This window comes from Salmo salar, chromosome 28 (genome assembly GCF_965601325.2).
Source record: "Salmo salar chromosome 28, fSalSal1, whole genome shotgun sequence".
Taxonomy (NCBI): Eukaryota; Metazoa; Chordata; class Actinopteri; order Salmoniformes; family Salmonidae; genus Salmo; species Salmo salar.
Window position 1 is genome coordinate 4,947,572 of NC_138318.1, and position 20,584 is coordinate 4,968,155.

A 20,584-nucleotide genomic window follows, 5' to 3' on the forward strand; every position below is an offset into this window, starting at 1 on the left:
GGTTTCAATCTAAGAAACTGAGAGTAGAGTACGGCTTATTTATTTGACTAATCATGTTATGATGGCAGACAGTGAAATTGGACAATATCATATAACCTCCAGTGAAAATGGATTTATTTATTCTAAAAGGACAAAGCCAAAACTTTACGTCAATGACATTGGATTTATGAAGATGTCTGTTTGATGTGTTTCAGTCCATACAGTACTCCCAGCAGTGGTAGCTACAACCACTCCTAGATTAGTAGCTGTAACCATCATGCACTGGAGCGGAGAGAACAGCCCTCACATTGGACCGCAATTAACAGCAACAAGGGCAATAAACCCATAACAAAACAAACATCACGTCAGTGTCTTCAAAGAGACGTTAAAAAAAAGCTGGTAATGATCTAGGTATTTCTTAACTCAAAAGTTCTAATTGTGCAAATAGTCATCAGTCCACACCCTGTCCAGGAAAGTTGTCACTTCACTGCAAAATTCCTCTCACAGTCAAATCATGGCAACCCTTAGGAAATGTTATTTACCCTCTTATATAAGGTAAATGGAGGTTAATGGAATTACAAGGCAATTGCATATTGAACATCAATGGAGGAAACTTTCAAATATACATAACATACAGCACATGGCCAAAGGTATGTGGACACGTCAAACATCTGCTCGTCGAACATCTCATTCCAAATCACGGACATTAATATGGAGTTGGTCCCCCCTTTGCTGCTATAACAGCTTCCAGTGGAAGGCTTTCCACTAGATGTTGGAAAATTGCTGCGGGGACTTACATTCAGCCGCAAGAGCTTTGGTGAGGTCGGGCACTGATGTTGGGCGATTAGGCCTGGCTCGCAGTCAGCATTCCAATTCATCCCAAAGGTGTTCGATGTGGTTTAGGTCAGGGCTCTGTGCAGGCCAGTCAAGTTCTTCCACACCGATCTCAACAAACCATTTCTGTATGGACCTTGCTTTGTGCACGGGGGCATTGTCATGCTGAAACAGGAATGGGCCTTCCCCAAGCTGTTACCACAAAGTTGGAAGCACAGAATCGTCTAGAATGTCATTATATGCTGTAGCATTAAGATTTCCCTTCACTAGAACTAAGGGGCCTAGTCCGAACCATGAAAAACAGCCTCAGATCATTATTCCTCCTCCACTAAACTTTACAGTTGGCATTATGCATTCGGGTAGGTAACGGTCTGCTGAAATCCGCCAAACCCAGATTTGTCCGTCGGACTGGCAGATGGTGAAGTGTGATTCATCACTCCAGAGAACACATTTCCACTGCTCCAGAGTCTTATGGCAGCGAGCTTTACATCACTACAGCTGACGCTGGGCATTGCGCATGGCGATCTTAGGCTTGTGTTCGGATGCTCGGCCATGGAAATCCATTTCATGAAGTTCCCAACAAACAGTTATTTTGTTGACGTTGCTTCCAGAGTCAGTTTTGAACTCGGTAGTGAGTATTGCAACTGAGGACATACGATTCTTAAGTACTACACAGCACTTGCCGGTCCCGTTCTGTGAGCTTCTGCGGCCTACCACTTTGCAGCTGAGCCGTTGTTGCATCGAGACATTTCCACTTCACAATAACAGCACTTACAGTTGACCGGGGCAACTCCAGCAGGGCAGAAATTTGACAAACTGACTTGTTGGAAAGGTGGCATCCTATGACGGTGCCACATTGAAAGTTACTGAGCTCTTCAGTATGGGTCATTCTACTGCCAATGTTTGTCTATGAAGATTGCATGGCTGTGTGTTCAATTTTATACACCTGTCAGCAACGGTGTGGCTGAAATATCCTAATCCACTCATTTGTAGGGTTGTCCACATACTTATGGCCATGTAGCGTAGCTTGACGGATTTCAATTGTATTATAAATTATGATCATATATCTCATATACACTGATTGACTTTTAATGATGAAATCTACACTGAGTGTAAAAAACATTAGGAACACCTGCTCTTTCCTTGACCAGGTGAATCCAGGTGAAAGCTCTGATCCGTTATTGATGTCACTTGTTAAATCCACTTCAATCAGTGTAGATGAAGGAGAGGAGACAGGTTAAAGAAGGATTATTAAGCTTTTAGACAATTGAAACATGGATTGAGTATGTGTGCCATTCAGAGCGTGAACGGGAAAGATACATTTAAATGCCTTTGAACGGGTTATGGTAGTAGGGGCCAGGAGCACCAGTTTGAGTGTGTCAAGAACTGTAACGTTGCTGGGTTTTTCACGCTCAACAGTTTCCCGTGTGTATCAAGAATGGTGCACCATCCAAAGGACATCCAGCCAACTTGATACAACTGTGGGAAGCACTGGAGTCAACATGGGCCGACACCTTGTAGAGTCTATGCCCCGACAAATTGAGGCTGTTCTGAGGGAAAGGGGGGGTGCAAGTCAACATTAGGAAGGTGTTCCTAATGATTTGTACACTCAGTGTATGTTTTAAATCCTTACAATTATGTTAAAACAACCAACAAAACAATACAACAAGTACTTTCACAGTTCATAAATCATTCAAAAAACTACCTCAGAAGAATATTGCATAGCAAATAATGTGAACAGAGCATAGGACAATACTATAATACTATAGTCTACTACAATACTATATGTATACATTTCCCTTTGACAAAGAAAAATGTATCAATATACTTTTTATGACCCTTGGACATAAGATAGAATGGAAGAGGAGTCTATCTTGTTTATAATAAACATTTTCACTTTGGGGATCCCTCATTGACAGGCTTTCATCTTTCAAAAAGAATTTGCCTGATAGGGTGGGGGATGGTGGTGTTGGCGCCACAGTCAATGTACTCGAAGGTGTCTTCGGACAGCTGCTCCGAGTGAGCCAAGTAGGAAATGTCCATTGTCATTCTGTGGAAGACAAAAAGGGATATTAAGGCAGACATGTTGAAATCTTCCTCCGGAAGTGCACAGTCTGGTGTTTGAAAATGTCACTTTTATAGAATGGTCAAGTTCAAACGTTTGTTTTTCTTTTGTTCCTGACTACCTTTTTCCCCATTATAAAATAAAAAGTGTCAACTTTAAATTGGGTTGGTTTATGACCTAAAAGCAAATACTATAGTTACACTTTTACTAGTTTTAAGGTATGATTCATCTCAAATGGACATGAAACAAATGTGTGAGATTTTTGAACATGTGGCTTGAAAGGGGCAATTCATCCACGTCTTGAAAAGGCGTACGACAGATGTGTTTGTGGTTGGCCTCTTTAACATATCTTGGAATAGAGTGTGAAACTCACTGCAAATGCAAGAACAAGGTGTGAATCCTTATGGTGTTCGACTTGCAGTAATTACTGAAACAAGAGGAGTTATAAAGACATTTATCACCCACTTTTCACATAAGGAAAATAATATATTTTGAAAGCAAAACTAAGAGCGTACTATAACTTTAATTCATACTGTAGGTCCTATCCAAGAGTTCATACTGTAATGTACACATATGCAGATAACACTGTATTTCCTTCCTATTTTAGAAGCAGTGATGATGGTAATGATATTGAACATATAAATAATAAATGTCGTGCTTACTTCAGGCCTGGGTCCTCAATTGTTATGGGTATGACAACAGTATACTGTAGAAGATCGGAAAACTTCATTTGACTGGGAATTAAGGTCTAACCGTTTCATACGGGACCATAAACAAAGTCTCTTTGCATTACACAGTATTACAATTGTGTAATTGATTTATATGAAAACAACAATATCAAACTCACCGCTTTCTCTGAACGTGATTTGACCGCAGTCATATTAGATATCTTGATCCTGCCCACCACTGTTGCAGCAATCAGCACTTGTATATCAAATTCCAAGAATTGAATGTCCGCAAAGTTCTCATTGGTGACGTTAAAGACATTCTGGAAGAGGAAAAACATAGTTTGGTCACACTGACCTCATACAATAAACCAAACAATGAGTGATCACATAGTCTTTGATATATATATATATATATATACACACTGCTCAAAAAAATAAAGGGAACACTTAAACAACACAATGTAACTCCAAGTCAATCAGACTTCTGTGAAATCAAACTGTCCACTTAGGAAGCAACACTGATTGACAATACATTTCACATGCTGTTGTGCAAATGGAATAGACAACAGGTGGAAATTATAGGCAATAAGCAAGACACCCCCAATAAAGGAGTGGTTCAGCAGGTGGTGACCACAGACCACTTCTCAGTTCCTATGCTTCCTGGCTGATGTTTTGGTCACTTTTGAATGCTGGCAGTGTTTTCACTCTAGTGGTAGCATGAGACGGAGTCTACAACCCACACAAGTGGCTCAGGTAGTGCAGCTCATCCAGGATGGCACATCAATGCGAGCTGTGGCAAAAAGGTTTGCTGTGTCTGTCAGCGTAGTGTCCAGAGCATGGAGGCGCTACCAGGAGACAGGCCAGTACATCAGGAGATGTGGAGGAGGCCGTAAGAGGGCAACAACCCAGCAGCAGGACCGCTACCTCCGCCTTTGTGCAAGGAGGAGCAGGAGGAGCACTGCCAGAGCCCTGCAAAATGACCTCCAGCAGGCCACAAATGTGCATGTGTCTGCTCAAACGGTCAGAAACAGACTCCATGAGGGTGGTATGAGGGCCCGACGTCCACAGGTGGGGGTTCTGCTTACAGCCCAACACCGTGCAGGACGTTTGGCATTTGCCAGAGAACACCAAGATTGGCAAATTCGCCACTGGCGCTCTGTGCTCTTCACAGATGAAAGCAGGTTCACACTGAGCACGTGACAGACGTGACAGAGTCTGGAGATGCTGTGGAGAACGTTCTGCTGCCTGCAACATCCTCCAGCATGACCGGTTTGGCAGGGGGTCAGTCATGGTGTGGGGTGGCATTTCTTTGGGGGGCCGCACAGCCCTCCATGTGCTCGCCAGAGGTAGCCTGACTGCCATTAGGTACCGAGATGAGATCCTCAGACCCCTTGTGAGACCATATGCTGGTGCGGTTGGCCCTGGGTTCCTCCTAATGCAAGACAATGCTAGACCTCATGTGGCTGGAGTGTGTCAGCAGTTCCTGCAAGAGGAAGGCATTGATGCTATGGACTGGCCCGCCCTTTCCCCAGACCTGAATCCAATTGAGCACATCTGGGACATCATGTCTCGCTCCATCCACCAACGCCACGTTGCACCACAGACTGTCCAGGAGTTGGCGGATGCTTTAGTCCAGGTCTGGGAGGAGATCCCTCAGGAGACCATCCGCCACCTCATCAGGAGCATGCCCAGGCGTTGTAGGGAGGTCATACAGGCACGTGGAGGCCACACACACTACTGAGCCTCATTTTGACTTGTTTTAAGGACATTACATCAAAGTTGGATCAGCCTGTAGTGTGGTTTTCCACTTTAATTTTGAGTGTGACTCCAAATCCAGACCTCCATGGGTTGATAAATTGGATTTTCATTGATTATTTTTGTGTGATTTTGTTGTCAGCACATTCAACTATGTAAAGAAAAAAGTATTTCATAAGATTATTTCTTTCATTCAGATCTATGATGTGTTATTTAAGTGTTCCCTTTATTTTTTTGAGCAGTATATATATATATATATATATATATATATATATATATATATATATACACACAGTTGAAGTCGGAAGTTTACATACACCTTAGCCAAATACATTTAAACTCAGTTTTTAACAATTCCTGACATTTAATCCTAGTAAAAAATCCCTGTCTTAGGTCAGTTAGGATCACCACTTTATTTTAAGAATGTGAAATGTCAGAATAATAGTAGAGAGAATGATTTATTTCAGCTTTTATTTCTTTCATCACATTCCCAGGGGGTCAGAAGTTTACATACACTCAATTAGTATTTGTTAGCATTGCCATTAAATTGTTTAACTTGGGTCAAACGTTTCAGGTAGCCTTCCACAAGCTTCCCACAATACGTTGGGTGAATTTTTGCCCATTTCTCTTGACAGAGCTGGTGTAACAGGTTTGTAGGCCTCCTTGCTCGCACACGCTTTTTCAGTTTGGCCAACAAATTTTCAATAGGATTGAGGTTAAGGCATTGTGACGGCCACTCCAATACCTTGACTTTGTTGTCCTTAAGCCATTTTGCCACAACTTTGGAAGTATGCTTGTGGTCATTTGGAAAATGATGTGGATATATTGAAGCAACATCTCAAGACATCAGTCAGGAAGTTAAAGCTTGGTCGCAAATGGGTCTTCCAAATGGACAATGACACCCACCAAGCATACTTCCAAAGTTGTATTTGAAAAAATGTATTTGGATAAGGTGTATATAAACTTCCGACTTCAACTGTATATGGGAGTGCGGCACGCATATATCTCGTATTTACCGTGATTTGCATTTCAACTGTTTGTGGGGTGAAGAAGACCATCACTGATTTGACGGTGACAAGGGACAGTGAGATACTCCGTGGGAAGAGGAAGAATAGGATCAGACAGCAGATCAGGAGACACACCACCACCGAAATACACACATAGAGTTTCCTTGGAAAAGAAGAATGCAGTTAAAGGTCCCGAACAATCTTTATGATTCCTATGTAAAATAGCCTTTTGAATGACTAAAATATAACGTTAATATTTGTTTTGGATGGAAATGCTAAACATTTTACAAAAAGTAATTGTTCTGTAATGGCTAACTACCAGGAAGTTTGAAAAGGCAGGCTGAGTGGGCGGGAAGCTTATATTCATGAGCTTGCCTTGACTGACAGCCCTTTGAAACACCTATGTTGAGCAACTTGGATGCAGTGAGCAGTGTTGCAGTAAAATCATCTCAAGCAAATATGGTCATACATAAAGCAACTCGAGCAACATTGAAAGTGCATCAATGATGTAAAAAAATGTTTGATACATCTCCCGTTTGGCGTGTCTCTTATGATGCCTCCTGAATCGAAGTGTTTGACACAGGGGGAGAGGACCAGCAACTTTATGATCAAACTTTATCAATGTAAAGCAACAGTCATTTTGCATACGTTTGTCATCATACTGTACTTTGATCTGGTTTCATCCAAATATCATCCAATTTCATGAAAAACATAATTTTGATTGTTCGTGACTAGGGTTGCACATTTTGGGGAATAATCAGAAGTGGAAACTTTCCGTGTGAATTTACAGGAATATATGGGAATTAACAGAAATATATGCAAATTAATATTAATACCATTTAAATATAGATGTTTTTTTGCATTGGATATATCTACCATATCATATGGAGACAGAAACATAAACCTTTTACCTTATCATAAGTAGACATAATTGCAAATTATTAAATCTTTCCAATAGAAATAAAAAAAACAATTTAGTTACGAATTGAACTTTAATTAAATGAATTGACTCTTCACATGGGATGATTTCACTGAACAACAAAAGAAAGGGAATATTGCCCAATGATCCATCGCATCTCGCAAAAATGTTTTCAACATACATCTGTAAAATGATAGTCTAGAAACTAAAGCTTTGGTTGTCTTCGTCTCAGGCTTCCATGTCTTCTCCACCTCTTGAACATCAGACTCTGAGGCCTCATCTTCACTGTCACTTTCCAACCTTGTTGAGGATAGCTCTTTGTCAGGCTCAAAAAGCCACCAATTTTTCAACCCTTGTATTGGTCAGCCTGTTGCGTGCTTTGGTGTGTGTGTGTTCCCAAACAAGGACCAGTTGCGCTCTGAGGCGGCTGATGTTGGTGGGATTTGGAGGATGATGGAGGCAACAGGGGAAAGAGCCTCAGATCCACAAAGTCCCTTCCACAAGGTGGCTGATGAGATATGTTGGCATGAGTGCCATGTTGCATCTCCATCCCAAAGCCCTTGCTTTGAAGTGAACTTCGCCAGACTGCCAAGAATCTTGCCCTCATCCAGGCCAAGGTGGCGAGACACGGTAGTGATGACACCATAGGCCTTGTTGATCTCTGCACCAGACAGGATGCTCTTGCCAGCATACTTGGGGTCCAACATGTATGCTGCAGCGTGTATGGGCTTCAGGCAGAAGTCTTTACACTTTTTGATGTATTTCAAAACTGCAGTTTCCTCTGCTTGGAGCAACTGTGAAGTGGGTAGGGCAGTACGGATTTCTTATCTTACATCTGCAAGCAGAGTCTGAACATCAGACAGGATGGCATTGCCTCCCTCAATCCGTGCAATGGCTACTGCTATAGGTTTCAGGAGTTTAAGGATGCTTACCACTCTCTCCCAAAATACGTCAAACATGAGGATCCTCTTAATGGGGCTGTCCATATCGGAAGATTGTGATATGGCCATTTCTTGGAGAGACTCCTTCCCCTCCAGGAGACTGTCAAACATGATGACAACACCACCCCAATGGGTGTTGCTGGGCAGCTTCAATGTGGTGCTCTTATTCTTCTCATTTTGCTTGATGAGGTAGATTGCTGCTATAACTTGATGACCCTTCACATACCTAACCATTTCCTTGGCTCTCTTGTAGAGTGTATCCATTGTTTTCAGTGCCATGATGTCCTTGAGTATCAGATTAAATGCATGAGCAGCACAGCCAATGGGTGTGATGTGAGGGTAGGACTCCTCCACTTTAGACCAAGCAGCCTTCATGTTCGCAGCATTGTCTGTCACCAATGCAAATACCTTCTGTGGTCCAAGGTCATTGATGACTGCCTTCAGCTCATCTGCAATGTAGAGAGTGGTGTGTCTGTTGTCCCTTGTGTCTGTGCTCTTGTAGAATACTGGTTGAGGGGTGGAGATGATCTAGTTAATTATTCCTTGCCCACAAACATTCAATCACCCATCAGAGATGATAGCAATACAGTCTGCTTTCTCTATGATTTGCTTGACCTTCACTTGAATTTTGTTGAACTCTGCATCCAGCAAATGAGTAGATAAAGCATGTCTGGTTGGAGGGGTGTATGCTGGGCTAAGAACATTCAGAAATCTCTTCCAATACACATTGCCTGTGAGCATCAGAGTTGAACCAGTTGCATACACAGCTCGAGCAAAACATTAATCAGCATTTCTCTGACAATGTTCCTCCATTGAGTCAAAAAAACTTCTGATTCCAGGAGGACCATGAGCCGTTGTTATCGATAAGGTGTCTGATTCATAATTTTCACCTTGAACTGAAGTAGAGGGACTTTTGTCAAAGGTTGCTTGTTGTGAGCGCTGAGGGAACTTTATGCACTTGGCCAGATGATTCTGCATCTTTATTGCATTCTTCACATATGATTTGGCACAGTATTTGCAAATGTACACAGCTTTTCCTTCTACATTAGCTACAGTGAAATGTCTCCACACATCAGATAGTGCCCGTGGCATTTTCCTGGAAAGATTAGAAAACAAATTGTAATTTTTTTTTAAATACAATTCCGACTACAGATAAATAGTTAAGCAGTTAGATTAAACAAATCCTTTGTAAGATAAATGTTTTAAAATGAAACGTATGGAAACTGAGGAGTGTTAATTCTCCTGTTAACAGGCTCAAGCAAGCTAAAACCCACATGGTAGCAAAAACGAACTAGCAGAAATTGTTAACAAGTTAGAAATGATTTAAACACTTTGCTGTAGGCTAATATTACTAGTTAACAAAAAATCGTGTATGTCATATAAAATATATTCACCCCACCCAGTATTGTAATCAAAACTTACCAGAAAGCATGTAGTCCTTGGCTCAGACAGTGTAGTAGTGTGGGCTCAATAGCATCTCATTAGTGTGCAAGATCTTGAGAATCAGCTGTACATGTGATGGAAGAATGCACTGTGCATGCAGAGGGTTGCAATTCCATTGAATTGGGGATAGTTTAACCAAAATATGCCACAAGACCTAGAATTGCCTTTTGTGTATCCCACAAAAAAGGTTCACTGTTATAAGCTAACTTTTTTATGAATTTAAGCAAAATTCCCCAAATTCCAAGGCTTAACTTCCCATGGAATATTTCCAGAAAAATTCCTGAAATTTACCGGAAAGTTTCCGACCCTTTGCAACCCTATTTGTGACCTCTAATAACCATGAAGCGTAACACAATATGTTGATTAAACACACCAAGAATCTTACTGTATACTGTTTCGTATGGGTAAAGCTCAAAAATCAAATCAAATCTAATTTTATTCGTCACATGAGCTGAATAAAATGCTTACTTACGAGCTCGTTAGTAACAATGCAGAGTTAAACGATTATAAAAAGAATAGCACGAGGAAAAATGGTTTATATACAGGGAGTATATACAGGGAGTAACACTACCATATCAATTTGCAGGGGTGCGAGGTAACTGAGATAGATATGTACATAAAGGCAGAATATCTAACAATAAGATTAAAAAAGGAACAGAGTAGCAGCGGCTTATGATGATTATGAAAGTATGTGTGTCTCAGAGGAGGCTAGTGGGAAGAGCTACAGATGGTCGAGCTCATTGTAATGGCTGGAATGGAATATATGGAATGGTATCAAACACATCAAAGATATGGAAACAACATGTTTGACTCCATTCCATTGGTGTGTATGTGTGTGTGGCGTCAGTACGCGTTATGTGTGTGTCTGTGTATGTGTGTGTGTGTTTTTTGTTGTTGTTGTGAGAGTGTCAGTGTAGTGTGAGGGTAGAGTCTTGTGAGTGTGTATAGGGTCAGTGGAAAATAAGGTCAAACTCAATACAGATAGTCTGGGTAACCATTTGATTAACTATTTAGCAGTCTTATGGCTTGGGGATAGAAGCTGTCTCGGAGCCTGACGCTCCAGTACCATTTGCCGGACGCTAAATCACTGGGGCCGAGCTCCCTGCCATCCAGGACCTCTATATCAGGCCGTGTCAGAGGAAGGCCCGAAAAATTGCCAAAAACTTCAGCCACCCAAGTCATAGACTGTTCTTCCTCTGACACTTTTTCGGGCCTTCCTCTGAGCTCCCTGCCATCCAGGACCTATACATCAGGCAGTGTCAGAGGAAGGCCTGTCATGCATTCTTCACGACTGTGTGTGTGGACAATGTTAAGTCCTTAACTTCTCTAGGGTAGGGGGCAGTATTCAGAAATTCAGATGAATAACGTGCCCAAATTAAACTGCCTGCTTCTCGGGCCCAGAAGGTAGGATATGCATATTATTAGTATATTTGGATAGAAAACACTCTGACGTTTCTAAAACTGTTTGAATGATGTCTGTGAGTATAACATAACTCATATGGCAGGCAAAAACCTGAGAAGAAATCCAACCAGGAAGTGACTTGTAGTTTTTCTATCTAATCCCTCTCGAAACTACAGTGTCTGTGGGGTCATTTTGCACTTCCTAAGGCTTCCATTGGCTGTCAACAGTTTTTAGAAACTTGTTTCATGCGTCTACTGTTACTGGGCAGAGAATAGAAGCTCAGTCAATCAGTGGACTGCCTGGGACCAGTGAGTTGTATACTGCGCAGGCGCGCTGGCATGCCGCTCCTTCTTTTTCCTCTGTAATGAATACGCTATTGGAATATTATCGAAGTTTTATGTTAAAAAGACCCTAAGGATTGATTGTAAACATCGTTTGACATGTTTCTACAAATGGTAATGGAACTATTTGACTTTTCATCTCTGGTTTTGCGCTCTCGCGTTATGCCTTTGGATTAGTGATCTGAACACGAGAACAAAACGGAGGTATTTGGACATAAATATGGAGTTTTTCGAACAAAACTAACATTTCTTGTGGGAGTCCTGGGAGTGCATTTCGACGAAGATCAGCAAAGGTAAGGGAAGATTTATAATACTAATTCTGAGTTTTGTTGACTCCAGAACTTGGCGTAACTGTATAGCTTGCTTTGATGGCTGAGCTCTGTACTCAGAATATTGAAAAATGTGCTTTCGCCGTAAAGCTATTTTAAAATCTGACACAGCGGTTGCATTAAGGAGAAGTGTATCTATAATTCTTTCAATAACTGTTGTAAATTTTATCAACGTTTATGATGAGTATTTTTGTAAATTGATGTGCTCCTTCACCGGAGGTTTTGGTGGGAATACATTTTCTGAACATCACGCGCCAATGTAAAATGGGGTTTATGGATATAAATATGAACTTTATCGAACAAAACATACATGTATTTTGTAACATTGAGTCCTGGGAGTGACATCTGATGAAGATCATCAAAGGTTAGTGATTAATTTTTGCTGTATTTCTGGTTTTTGTGACGCCTCTTCTTGCTTGGAAAATGGCTGTGTGGTTTCTTGTTTAGGCGCTGTCCTAACATAATCTAATGTTATGCTTTCGCTGTAAAGATTTTTTTGAAATCGGACACTGTGGTTGGATTAAGGGGGATCTTATCTTTAAAATGGTGTATAATACTTGTGTGTTTGAGAAATTTTAATTATGAGATTTTTGTTGTTTTGAATTTGCCGCCCTGCTATTTCACTGGCTGTTGATAGTGTGTACCGTGGGTGGGACGGTCACGTCCCACATACCCAAGAGAAGTTAATCATGTGTACACCGAGGAACTTGACGCTCTCGACCCGCTCCACTACAGCCCTGTCAATGTGGATGTGGGAGTGCTCACCCCCCTGTTTACTGTAGTCCACGATCAGCTCTTTGGTCTTACTGACGTTGAGGGAGAAGTTGTTGTCCTGGCACCACACTGCCAGGTATCTGACCTTCTCCCTGTAGGCTGTCTCATCGCCGTCGGTGATCAGGCCTACCAACGTTGCGTCTTCAGCAAACTTGATGATGGTGTTGGTGTTGTGCATGGCCACGCAGTCGTGGTTTAACAGGGAGTACAGGAGGGGACTAAGCACACACCCATGAGGGGCCCCCATGTTGAGGGTCAGCGTGGTGGAGGTGTTGTTGCCTACCCTCACCACGTAGGGGAGGCCTGTCAGGAACTCCAGGATCCAGTTGCAGAGGGAGGTGTTCAACACACAGTTATGCACGCACACACAAACACGCACACAATTAGACACTCAAAAACAGACACACACACTTACGTCCGGCTGGGCCTCAGTCTTATGTCTGAACATGGGATGACTGCCACTAGCTGATCATGTCCTATACAGAGAAGAACAAGTTATTATTTCACAGTTAGAGATACTGCTGTATTGGCATGTCAGCCTTGCTGCACAGAACACAACAGCATTTTGATTTCATTTCACAGAGAAATGAAAGTGACACTCCCTTCTTTTGAAACAAATGTGGGTTATGACTGCCACAAGCTGATCACGTCCTATACAGAGAACAGTAAGGTGAGTTATTACTTCACAGTTAGACATACTGCTGTATTCAAATCCAATCCAAGTTTATTGGTCGCCTACACAGTTTAGCAGATGTTATAGTGGGTGCAGCGAAATGCTTAAGTTACTAGCTCCTAACAATGCAGTAAAATATCAAACAAGTACACAAATAACACAAAATATAAATAAAGAAATGTCAGAACCAAACCAATTAACATCCCAAATAGCACTGTAACAGTAATCCAAATGCAATCTATACGTATATACAGTACACCAGATTAATTGACACAAGATATATTAAGAATTATATGTACAGCAGTAGATACTGTATATTAGAGTGACCTATGTCAAGAATCCAGTATATAAATAAATATGTGGTGTGTATAAACAGTGTAACTAAAATGCAATGTACAGTAATAGAAATATTAGAATGCGCTACTGTATGTCGAAAATACAGTATTTAAATACACAGTACAAAACCCCATGGCAAAATTGAAAGAACTGCAGGAAATTAGCTTACAGACCAGTCCGCAATATAAACATATAGTATATGAATGTGAATTAAGTGTAAAGACAGTTGGACAGTATGTGAATAGAAAAGGTGTTTACAGCAGTAGTTGGGAGTGGCATGTCAGCCTTGCTACACAGGACACAACAGCAATTTGAGAACTGAAAGTGACTCTCACTTCTCTTAAAACAAATGTAGGTTATTAAATACAAATCTTAACAAGTCTTGAATAAAAACATGGAAATAATCCCAACATCAACATGTAAGTAAATCACAGGCACAACTAAGTAGTTAGTCTGGCTGAAGTGGACCACCTACCTCTTGGAATACGCCCTACTCCCCAACAAGTCGGGCAGGTATCTCCTAGGTTGCCTGTACTGCCCCCGGTGATGGCTCCATATATTTGGGAGTTTGACTGAAGTCTTCTCTTCTCCGGTTGTTGTTCCTGAGGCATGATGGCCTCTGTATCATCCTTGGAGCCACTGGAGTGTTCTAAAGTGACCATAGTCGAAACACCATCTGATCTGCTGGGAGAAATGCAAACACAACCCCCAACCCCACTCTGCTCTTACAAGGTGGAATTTCCCTCTTGAAGATCAGCCATGCATTCCCTCACTTTTCCTCACACGAACAAGTACGATTGATATTGTCTAGTTCGGTATTACTCTATCTATAAGCACCTTGGTGACTCCGTTGGTCCTCTTTGTGAAACCTGAAATAATGTTGAGTTGCACTTTACGGTGTGAGGGCACCATAAACCTTCAACCTGCCTCTATAAAATAATTGTCCTGAATTAAATCTAGAGACATAGGAGGAGACAAAGACATAGGATGCCGAAGTCCTCAACATTGCCATAAAGACAAGACGGTTAGCATCACTGTATATTATCTCTGACTGATTGCAGATCTATGATTGACTGCTACTGGGTTAGAGAAGTTTTGTCAAGGTGAGATGTTGAGAGGAATATTTTTTGGGGGCCACAATATTGCTGCGATGTAGGCCCCGGCTATTCAACTGGCGGCCCTTGGGTCAGATTTGGCCTGTTTATGAATTTAGAACGGCCCTTTGATCGTGGCGTGTATTCATGGGTGCCAAGGGATGCCAGGCTTCCCCCCAAGAAATGTATCTTTCGGTGTTTCATAATGTTCCTTTATTTTGCAAGAGGCTGAATGTATCTCACAGGAGAAAGCATCTGAGCGAGTAAAACAGCGCCCCTCTGTTTCTCTACGTGTAGACCATCTATCTATCTGATGCTGTCTGGTCCAAACAAGTATGACATTGTTGCAGCCCGTAGCATTGAAGGCAAGGGAAGCCAGCGAGCATCTGGCCTCCCTTGACAAAAAAAGTATACAAAATTAGCCAATCAGCTTTGAGCTAAACTGAGCGACCTCAACTGTGAATGGTCCTGGTGCACAAAAAAAAGTGCCACAGGAAGCCAGCTTGACAGAAAAACTTGAATTGTTGCATCTCGTGGCATTGTTTCCCTTCGGTGGCTAGCTAGCCAGCTAGCTAAAATTGGCCCTTTCCTAAATCAGCCATGGTTGGAGATAGGAATTTGGACTTGTGGTGTTTCTTAATTCTCCATACTGGCCAATGATTATAAAGGTGATTCTGATCCAACCATTAATTCATACATTGTTGTGCCCCTGGCCTGAGAGGATGGAAGTTCAATATGTAGCTACATGTAGAAGGCTAATGTTATCTAGCTAATGTTGCCTATGAATGGGTTAGGCTAGAGAGCAAGCATTTTAGCCAGGTAGCCTAGGACAACAAAAAATACAAGTGTGTAATGTATGACAGGGTGATAGACCGTTTTGCAAACATGAAAGAGAGGAGGATGGCATTGGCGCTTCTCTTCAAGTAGTCAGTCAACATGTTTTTCTACTTGCACGAACACACACACGCACACATAAATCAGAACTTTGGACAGCCATCAAATGTAGCTTAAGTTGATTGGACTAAATTGTTTTTGGTATCTTTTAGTTGTCACTGTATTAGACTAAGCAGAGGTGATTCGATGATGTTGAAATGTTGAAGTTGAAATAGTGCTGGAATAGTGGAGGCAGCTCCTGTTTTCTTTGCGACTTGCGGTTACCCTCTGTGGTTCTAAATCCATAGTTGTTTAGTGGTCCGAAAATGTGTGAAACAGGAACTTGCTTGACCATGCTGTAGGTCATGTAACTTTCTGTTACTGTAAATGGAATATGCTTTGTGGACTTCACTGGATAGAGGTTGCTATCCTTGCCTTCCCCGGGGATTTCACCCAAGCTCCACTACTGCCCTTTGATCAATTCTGAAAATAACTTTTTATTTAAGAAAAAGGTGCCCTCTTCAAAATGTTCCAATGGGAGAACCTGTTTTCCTGTAGTCCCGCCCATTAGCTGCTGTCACTCAATATCACTAAACATACCAGTTACAGCAATCAGAGCTGCTAACAGGGTACAGGGTCTGTCTGCCCGCCTATCAGCGCTTTCACCACAGATGAGATCACTACACTCCCTGATACACCAGATCGTGTTTTGGTTTGACTCAGCAGTGAGTTGAAAAAAACTCCATGGACTCAGTTATGGCTATCATAAACTTTATCCGGTCAACGTCTAGCCTGCAACATCCCTTGTTTTGTAGTCTGCTGAGCATCACCATCTACTTTTATATACTGTTGTTCGTTTGCTAAGCAAGGGTAATAATTCTCTCAAGAGTGCAACCTATGTGAGCTTAGTTGCTTTTCTCAAGAAAGCCAACAGATATCTAGCGAAAATGCTTTTTGAGAAGTTCGTATTAGATGCAGTTAGTTTTTTTGTTGTTGTGACATCTTCAATCAATTGAATTGACTTTATTGACATGATTTGAAAAACACACTGCTTTTCAAAATGTGTTATTTTTCTCCCCTGATATGAGCCCAAACAAAACGCTACACTGCGCAACGAATGAGATTTGAAGAGTTTTGCGCCTGGATCACACCGACAGGGCCATTGCATTTTGGTACACCAGAATTACATTCATTTCCAATGAAACGCTGCGTTTGCCTTACAGTATTGCGTTGCGGAGGCAGTTGCAGTGCATACATTGGATTTATTTAACGTATGCGTCAAACATATAGACGGCTTGACAGAAATGGTAGCAGAAGGTGAATGTTCGGGATCATCTGGATATGTGTGCAACAAAAGTTCAACATTCACCTTCTGCTACCATTTCTGTCAAGCTGTCTACGCATACAGGTTGAGGCATACGTTCGATAAAATCTAGATATACCGAACGCACTGCAACTGCCTCTGCAAAGCAATGCTGCAAGGCAAACGCAGAATGTAATTCTGGGCACAGTTTGTTTATAATGACCCGTTCTCTACTGATGTGGGGGGAGAAAAACTTCTCTGTGAAAGCTAGTCAACTGAGACATGCCATTCACACAGTGGCAGTCGGTGCCGTTTATGATTGATGGAGGACGATGTTTATTTTTATTACAGCCTTATTTCTATTACAGGATATTGGATGACTGTCATTCATATTCCATTCACCCAGCTCAATGTAACATCGATAGGTTTAGGCTACTACATGATACTCTAAAGTTTCCCTATACCCAGCATGAGGTTGCTACAACCCAGCCTATGTATAAAAGTTTACAACATAGGTGCACAGACAGAGACATTTGAGTTATCAAGGTGACAGACATTGACACGTTCAATACCACCTTGCATACTCTTGACTGCATCTAGCTGATCTAGTGTGTAATTATTAGTCCAACAGTTACAAACGAGAGCTTCAGTTCAACAAATTCAAGTGGCGCAGTGTTCTAAGACACTGCATCTCTGTGCTAGAGGCGTCACTACAGACAACCTGGTTCGAATCCAGACTGTATCACAACTGGCTGTGATTGGGAGTCCCATAGGGTGGCACACAATTGGCCCAGCGTTGGCTGTCATTGTATTAAGAATTTGTTCTTAACGGACTTGCCTAGTTAAATGTTTATCCCTGTTCAGTTTGCTTCCATTTATTGAAAAAAAAAAGTACAGTTTTGTCAGAATTAATACACCCCTGATCACACGCAAACACAGTTCACTTTCATGGCTGCCACAAACAAACAGCATGATCACTTTGATCGTTGTATAATTACTTTTAGCATCTACGTGCTCTCCTTCTCTCACCTTTTCACTTCAGTCCACAAAACATCAGCTGTCTGGGATTTGGCAGAATATATCTTTCTAAGCCAAACCTTCATATCATAACCGCTACACACAGCCTACATCATTGTCACCATATTAATGTCATAAAAATTGATTTTATATCAGAGCTATGCATGTTGTTCACAAGCGTACCTGCCCTCATTGGCTAGAATGGTTCCACCTGATCTCACTTCTACTTTAGGCTGAATGATAGAACAGCTATTGCCATGTTTTTATTTTTTTATTTCACCTTTATTTAACCAGGTAGGCTAGTTGAGAACAAGTTCTCATTTGCAACTGCGACCTGGTGTAACAGTGTAGGTTCCGTCCCTCTCTTCGCCCCAACCTGGGCTCGAACCTGGGACCCTTGCACACATCAACAACTGACACCCCACGAAACGCTTTTAGCGCGCACCACCGCTAACTACTAGCCATTGCACATCAGTTACACTGGCCAAGATAAAGCATAGCAATTCGACACATACAACAACACAGTTACACATGGAATAAACAAAACATACAGTCAATAATACAGTAGAACAAAAGAAAACAAAAAGTCTATATACAGTGAGTGCATATTAGGTAAATTAAGGCAATAAATAGATGTTATGGGATGCATTTTCGCCATTGTTTTTTATGGTAGGCCACTCTGGTAGATCTAAATTATTATCAAATAGCCACAGTAGCCAACTTGACCACTCTAGAAACTGTAACTTAAATCTGGTACAGCTGGAGTGTTCACAGTTCACAATAAACTCAGGGCTCCTGAGTGGCGCAGAGGTGTAAGGCACTGCATCTCAGTGCAAGAGGCCCTGGTTCAAATCCAGGGTTTTAACTGACTTGCCTAGTTAAATAAAGGTAGAATATATTTTTTTATGCGCTGGAAGTTGACCAGAATTTTTACAATGTTCGAGTTTGCGCAGCAGACCTGAAATGTGCTCAGAGAACATTGCTGGTGGTATGTCTGCCCTATACATTATTTATGCTTTAAAAACATTGATTGTATAGTTTTCTTTTTGAATCTACGGAAAATGACAATGCATTAGTTCAGCTGACAGTGTAGAAAGTTGATATGCTTTTGCCTCTAAGCACTTACCTTGTAAAATTATGTCCTGCAGGTTTCCAGTGCTGCTAATTGTTGACTAGGTAAATACTCTCAGCCTAGCATGTTTTATACCAGTCAAGGATTAACGAATGTTGGACACTTCTCCTACATCGCTTATATAAATTTGCGAAGTGAAGTAATCACTTCCTACTTGAAGCATTTGGCAGGAGGATGTCGTTTCTGAATGTTGTATGCTGCCACTTGGTGGTAAATTACAAGCATTAACCACAACAATGTTTATCATACGCCCCTACAATTGGATTAAGATTTGGCCGAAGCAATATGTGGAAAGCAATGTATGGAAGTCGGTAGGCCAATGTCCAATTTCTAAAAACACTGAGTATAACTTATTTTACGTTGCAAACAAGTTTGTAATACCTTAATGGCAATGTAATGCCCAGCAATTCAATGCACATCCCGTTTTTAGAAGGTAGAACATATGTTGTAAAAGCCATTTCAATATCATCTTTATGTATTCCACTAACCACAGCTACAGAAGGCCTTGGCCAATTGCAACCAAGGGATAGTTAACCCATAAAAATGTTTTCATATTGCTTTCCTTACCCTGCAAGCAGTCTATGGACAAGGTATGGCAGCAATCCATGCTTTGGTTTTGTTAACCTGGCCACTTTCAAATGCTAACTTTACTTGAATTTGAGGCAGAAATCCAATGCAGTCAATGGTACCTAGATTTGCATTTTCATACTTCATGGCCAAATTTTCTTGTATCTAAAATTGATTGTTTAGCTCAATTAAGTCATATAGATGATGTGGACATGAAGCGCACAAATGCTAATATAGGTACCATTGACTTGCATTGGATTTGCATTGGAGTAGTTGTAATCATGTTGACAAGTTATTCATGGATTACATGGAATTGTAAGTAGCCAATACCAACATGGGTAAATTGCCACAGTAGATTTGCTATGGTAAACAAGGGAATACTTCATTTCAGTTGTAGGGAATTGTCATATTTCAATGAGTAGGTTTAATTTATAACAAATATAATCGCCCGTAGTGAACAGGACAAACATGTCTTGAAAGACTTTGAGAAAGCAGAACTAAAAGTTAACACCGACAGCTTAATGCCTATTGATGGTTTAGCTGAACAATTTTGCTTACATAATAAAATACCATCAAGCATGACAATTACCCTCTGTTCTTTACATTTCAACTATTTTGTGCTGCACACATTACTTATAGTAAACCTATAAGTTCAACAAGTCATCAGACACAGAATGTACAGAAACCCATAGAATAAATCCATTAAAAGCAGTGCCATTCATTCATTCTCTCGTTGGCTGGCCCTCGCTTCATACTCGTTGCCAAACCGACTGGCTCCAGGTCATCTACAAGACCCTGCTAGGTAAAGTCCCGCCTTATCTCTGCTCGCTGGTCACCATTAGCTGCACCCACCCGTAGCATGCGTTCCAGCAGGTATATCTCACTTGTCACCCCCAAAGCCAATTCCTCCTTTGGCCGCCTCTCCTTCCAGTTCTCTGCTGCCAATGACTGGAACGAACTACAAATATCTCTGAAACTGGAAACACATCTCCCTCACTAGCTTTAAGCACCAGCTGTCAGAGCAGCTCACAGATCACTGCACCTGTACATAGCCCATCTATAAATAGCCCAAACAACTATCTCTTCCCCTACTGTATTTATTTATTTTGCGTCTTTGCACCCCAGTATTTCT

General features: G+C 41.4%; 1 protein-coding gene across 2 annotated transcripts; it reads right to left on the reverse strand.

The window, feature by feature from the left end:
• Positions 1–24: 24 nt before the first annotated feature.
• LOC106589311 (transmembrane protein 106B) lies at positions 25–19,065 on the reverse strand. 2 transcript variants are annotated; one of them, XM_014179108.3, is made up of 8 exons: positions 18,880–19,062; positions 13,942–14,150; positions 12,873–12,933; positions 6,318–6,471; positions 3,726–3,866; positions 3,541–3,584; positions 3,252–3,305; positions 25–2,863 (listed from the first exon to the last, which is right to left on the reverse strand). In XM_014179108.3, the coding sequence occupies exons 2-8, from the start codon at positions 14,126–14,128 to the stop codon at positions 2,737–2,739; spliced, it is 768 nt and encodes a 255-aa protein (XP_014034583.1). In that variant the 5' UTR covers positions 14,129–14,150; positions 18,880–19,062; the 3' UTR covers positions 25–2,736. The 2 variants fall into 2 exon arrangements, with proteins under 2 accessions (XP_014034583.1, XP_014034584.1); XM_014179109.3 differs by having other exon boundaries at positions 93–2,863; positions 13,942–14,147; positions 18,880–19,065.
• Between the last annotated feature and the right edge of the window lie 1,519 nt (positions 19,066–20,584).